At 57.3% G+C, this 4694-nt stretch overlaps 1 protein-coding gene across 2 annotated transcripts; it reads right to left on the bottom strand.

The window, feature by feature from the left end:
• Positions 1–222: 222 nt before the first annotated feature.
• Positions 223–4009, bottom strand: EIF4E1B (eukaryotic translation initiation factor 4E family member 1B). Of its 2 annotated transcripts, none has more exons than XM_037823104.1 (7): positions 3945–4009; positions 3655–3839; positions 3379–3474; positions 2653–2716; positions 1831–1944; positions 1553–1692; positions 223–1201 (listed from the first exon to the last, which is right to left on the bottom strand). In XM_037823104.1, the coding sequence occupies exons 1-7, from the start codon at positions 3960–3962 to the stop codon at positions 1087–1089; spliced, it is 732 nt and encodes a 243-aa protein (XP_037679032.1). In that variant the 5' UTR covers positions 3963–4009; the 3' UTR covers positions 223–1086. The 2 variants fall into 2 exon arrangements, with proteins under 2 accessions (XP_037679032.1, XP_037679033.1); XM_037823105.1 differs by having other exon boundaries at positions 223–1371.
• Between the last annotated feature and the right edge of the window lie 685 nt (positions 4010–4694).

The raw sequence follows: 4694 nt of genomic DNA on the forward strand, positions 1-4694 counted from the left end.
CTCAGTGTTTCCAAGGGCCTACCCCCACCCCCAAACTCAAGCTCCCTGGGTGGTTGGGGCTTCCTAGCCTTATCCATCTCCCCCGTTACAGTTTGGGCCGTGGTCGGGGCCCTTGGTCCCTGGGGGTCTGCTCTGAACCCCTTCACAGCACGATGGGGGCAGATCCAGAGTTGGGGGGCCTGTTACTCAATGTTAGAGCCCTCTTAAAAAAAATAATTCAGATTTTGTTCAAAAGTATTTATTTAGAATAAGAAAAGCTTCATCGTCTTCAAGTTAAATCTCCTGGAACGGAACTTTGGCAAAGCCACCTCGGCTCCAACCAGAGCCTGAAAGCGTACAGGGTGTAGACATCACTGGCCACAGACCAGAAAATGAGGAAGAGGCCACCCAGGGCTTTCTCACGTCTCAGCTCCTGGCCTGTCCCTCTGGGCAGTGGTGGTGTTTGGCCTTTAACCCTTCCAGACTCTGGGGGTGAAGGGGGAAGCTTCCCAAGCCAGCCCCACTCCAGGGCCCCACCCCCAGCTGGATTCCGGGAGGTTATAAGATACAAGGTGGGCTCCAAGGCTACAAATTTTGGTAAGAGGCAACCCAGAACGGTTTATAAGCAGAGTGACCACAAAGAGGAGAGCCCCCTCCCATCCCCATTCCTGTCCCTGAACTTGATTTGCCTCCTCCAAAAGGAGGAAGTCCCTGCCCTCAGGCCACCTCACTTTTTCCCAGGCCCACACAGTAAGTGCCCCACCTCTTCCCAGGCTGGAGGATTCTCTCCTCTACCTGCTGTTAAGCCTCCTCCATGGATGAAATAAGGAAACCCAGGAGTTTCCTCAACCCAAGCCCTGCCAGAGAGCCCACGGAACGGCTGGGTCTTCAGGACAGCGCCCCCCCCCCCCATTACCACCAAGCTGCTCCCAGGCTTGGGCCCCAACTCATGTTGGGGGGTGTTCACATTTACTCCAGAACAGGAGAGAATCAGGCTGTGTTGCCTCCCAGTCCTGCCCAGGACTAGCTGTGCAAGTGTCCCCTTCCCCTTCCCCAAACACGTGCAGTAGTAAGGAGTTCAGGTGTGGCAGCTGTACCAAGGCCTGCTCACACCACAAACTTGTTCTTGGCTAGGGAGTGGCTCTTGGTGGCTGTGTCTGCATGGGCCTGGTAGCCAATGATGGTCTTGGTGGAGAGGCCCAGGCGCTCTTTGTACACACGCCTGCAAGGGGAGGTGGAGCCGGTGGAAAAGATACAGGTAGTCAGCTGCAGGGCCTGGAGATTATTACCTAGGCCTGGCACCCTGGTTCTGGCCACAGCCCCCTCTGCTTTGGATGCTTTATCCAGATAAAAACCAAAATGATTCTTTAATCCAAGAAGAGAAGAGTTTCACTGCAAGAAATCGTTTGAAATGCTCAGATTCCAAATGCTTCAAATGGATGGATAAGGAAGAAAGGGGAGAGTGGCACGGGGAGGTCCAGAGGGCTCCCCTTTGCAGGCCAGGACCCCTCCCACCCACCTCCTCCCCCAGACGGGATCCAGCCCCCACCCTATGCCAGAGAATACTGCTCACCCAATGTGCAACACGCCCGCCTGGTTCTCAGCCTCTCGTGTCCACACAGCTATCTTGTCCCCTTTGGCGCGGATGTTGATGACGGCGCCACACACTTCCCTGCTGTGTTCTTCAAAGCTCTCCCCGATCAGACACAGCAGCTGGGGCAGGGGAGAAGGACCTCCAGCTGGGGCACAGGATTGCGGAGCCCTCTGGCAAGACTACTGCCGCCACCAGACCCACAGCCAGCATGCCCCCCCTTTCCCTGGGGACCCTCCCCTCTTGGCTCGCCCACTCACCGTCTCCAGCCAGAGACGGTCCAGTTCACTGTGGCGCTGCTGCTTGGCAAGGCTAACCAGCCAGCGGCCACCCCGCTTATTCCTGCTGTCCTCCCACATGGGCTCGATACCATCCTACCAGGTGGAAGGGCAAATCAGGTTCTGGGCTTACCTGCATAGCCTCATCTGCCCGTTGTCCAGGCCCTGCTCCAGCCCCCCACCCACCCATCCCAAGCCTAGACAGGCCACGTTCTCTCTCTCCCCTGAACCCCCTCTGTACAAGCAGTTTCCACCACCAAACTCCCAGCCCACTAGACCCTCCTCTGAGCTCCCACTAGCCCTTGAGCCTCAATATTTGTTGTTTATGTGTGGGTTTGTCGAGTTCCCTGAGACAAGGGTTCAAATGGGGATGATAAAGGAAGACCCCAAATGTGGGCAAGGGGCAGATGTCCCAGGTTTGGCTCCAGCAGCCCCAAACCTGGCTGAGCAGATGTCACCTGGGGAGGCCTTTAAACACCCATGCCAGGGCCCTAACCACACACACCTGCTGGGTCAGCGCCTCTAGGGAGGGGGCTGGGCATCGGTGAGGAGTGTTCCCAGGCAATCCTGATGCATGTCCCCTACCCAAAACCTGGGCCCCTTCTTTGACAATTCCCCCACTCCAACCCCCATCTCCCTCCTGCCCCTTTTGGGCTTCTAAACATCCTTTAGGTGCAGCTCCAGTCAGACGTGCTTTGTCCAAGCTCCTGTATAGCAGAGCAACCCTCCTCCAATCAGAAAGGAAGGGTAGGGGCACTGTCCATGGCACCCTATGTAGAGGTGGGGGGGGGGAGCAGAACTTACCTTGAACAGGGCATAGTCACAGCCAGAAGAGAGCTTACTGGCCAGCTGGATGTGACTGTACATCCTGGAGAGAAACACACCCACCCCCACGTACCTTTCAAGGCCTGATTTCAACTGGCCTCAACCCTCTGAACCACTTGCCAGACCGCACTGCTTTCCCCCCCACCCTGGGTTCTCCATATTGGGCCTTTGCTCACACTGGGCCTGGAATTCCAGCCCCGTTTATCCAAGCCCTCAAATCCCACCTCCTCCCTGGAGCCTTTCTGGACCACCCAAGCCCAGGGAAGTCTGAGCCCCCAGGAGAGGTGGGGAGGTTGTTCCTGGCTGTGCTGGAGCCTCAGGCCTTCTCACGCCCCACCACCCCGCCCAGGGTTTGTCCAGCACTTTCCAGATCCCCTCCCGTGATACTCTTGAGCACTGAGGCACCCTCATCTCGCAGCTGAGATAGCTCAGAGAGAGGAAGGAGCTTGCCCGTAGGTCTCAAAGCTATGGGGTGGCAGAGCCAGGGCCAACTCCTTGCTTCTCCCAAGAGGGCTGTACCCCAACCCCATAGTGCACCAGGAGGAAATCCACCAGATTCCCAGCCCTCAGCAAATTCCCAAAGACCCCCCAAGGGAGGGCTGGAGAGGCTGGTGTGGGAAGCACCCCCCTAAAGGGGTGGAGGCATGGAAAGATCCCAAGCTAAGAGCCCCCTCCTGTAGCCTCTGCCAAGGGGCAAACACTCACGCCCAGAAGTCCTCCACGGTATCAAACTTGGTGACCAGATGCAGGTTGTCCTGCCAGGCCCGGCTGCGTTCATTCTTAAAGAACCACAGAGCCCACCTGTGGAGATTTGGTGATGGGGGCAGGAGGATGCAGGGACCGGCAGGGAGCTTTAGGAGATGGGGTTGGGGACATGGGCTTCCCCCCCAAGGAAATGGGACCCGAGAAAGCAAGAGGTCGCTCAAGATCCCACCACTATGGAGCACAGAGGCCAGCCTGAATGCTGGGGCCATGACTTACCTGTTCTGCAGTGGGTGCAGCTCTAGCCGGACCCCCTCAGGCCCCTCATCCCCGGCCATCTTCCTCAGAGACCCCAAAGCCAGGGCAGGGTCTGGAGCCTCCTCCTCTCCGACAGATGCCCCCGCTGCTGCCTGTTCTTCCTTGTTCTCCTTCCTCTTTCGGATTCCACCCTCCACCTCTCTCATCTGACCAAAGAAAGGAGTCCGGGTGGCCATGAGCCCTGCCTCCTCCACCCCTGACCTCCGCAGACCTGTCTCTTGTACTAACAGGGCCAGGCAGGTGTACCGTACAGGGCTGGTGGTGATCATCCTGCAGCTCAGACTCCACGGGTGATCTGCTACCCCCAGAGTGCCCCCAGCTGTGTGCCTTTAATCCCCCAGCGCCCCACCCCACCCTCCCAGGGCATGGGAGGGGAGGGGCCAGCGTGGGGGTAAGGGAGGGGCTCATAGGAGGAAGAGCTTACGTGATTCCTTCCATCAGCAAGCATTTAGTCAGCGCCTTCTGCATGCAGGCCAGGGGCTGGGGGCACAGCTGTGATCAGGCAGATTCAGTCCCTGCCCACCTGGCACTGGTGCTCAGTAGGGACAGAGACCCTAAACTGAGGGTCAGTAATAGGGGTCTAGCCCACCGAGGCTGCAAGGGTGGTCCCTGATTTGGACTCACACCCCAATGTCTTCTGGCTCAGGCATGTGTCTGATCTCTGGAAGCATCTGAGGGAAAAAAAAAAAAAGAGAGAGTGAGAGACAGGGGATGGGGGGAGAGATGGAGAGAAAGAAAGGAAGAAAGAAAGTCAATTGCTTTGCAACATTTTTAAACAGGGAGATTTTATATTAAAATTCCACATTTTTGGTTTCTCTTGAAAATTTGGAAAGGTCTGGCAACACTGGGACCCCTACAAGCAGCTGAGGCTGCCCTTTGGAAGGTTCCACGCAGCTCCCACCCAGCCCACGGAGTCATGCACATTGTCCCCTGGCCAGTCTGGGGGTCCTTGGCCTGGGTATTGATGGCGAGGAGCAGCATGACAGTCACACAGCCCAGGT

This window comes from Choloepus didactylus, assembly GCF_015220235.1.
Source record: "Choloepus didactylus isolate mChoDid1 chromosome 11 unlocalized genomic scaffold, mChoDid1.pri SUPER_11_unloc1, whole genome shotgun sequence".
Classification (NCBI taxonomy): domain Eukaryota; kingdom Metazoa; phylum Chordata; class Mammalia; order Pilosa; family Megalonychidae; genus Choloepus; species Choloepus didactylus.

Coding starts and splice junctions, on each gene's coding strand:
- EIF4E1B (XM_037823104.1), bottom strand. Junction 2,717..3,378: donor ACCGTGGAGGACTTCTGGGC/GTGAGTGTTTGC, acceptor GTTTCTCTCCAG/GATGTACAGTCACATCCAGC. Junction 1,945..2,652: donor GTGACTATGCCCTGTTCAAG/GTAAGTTCTGCT, acceptor TCCACCTGGTAG/GATGGTATCGAGCCCATGTG.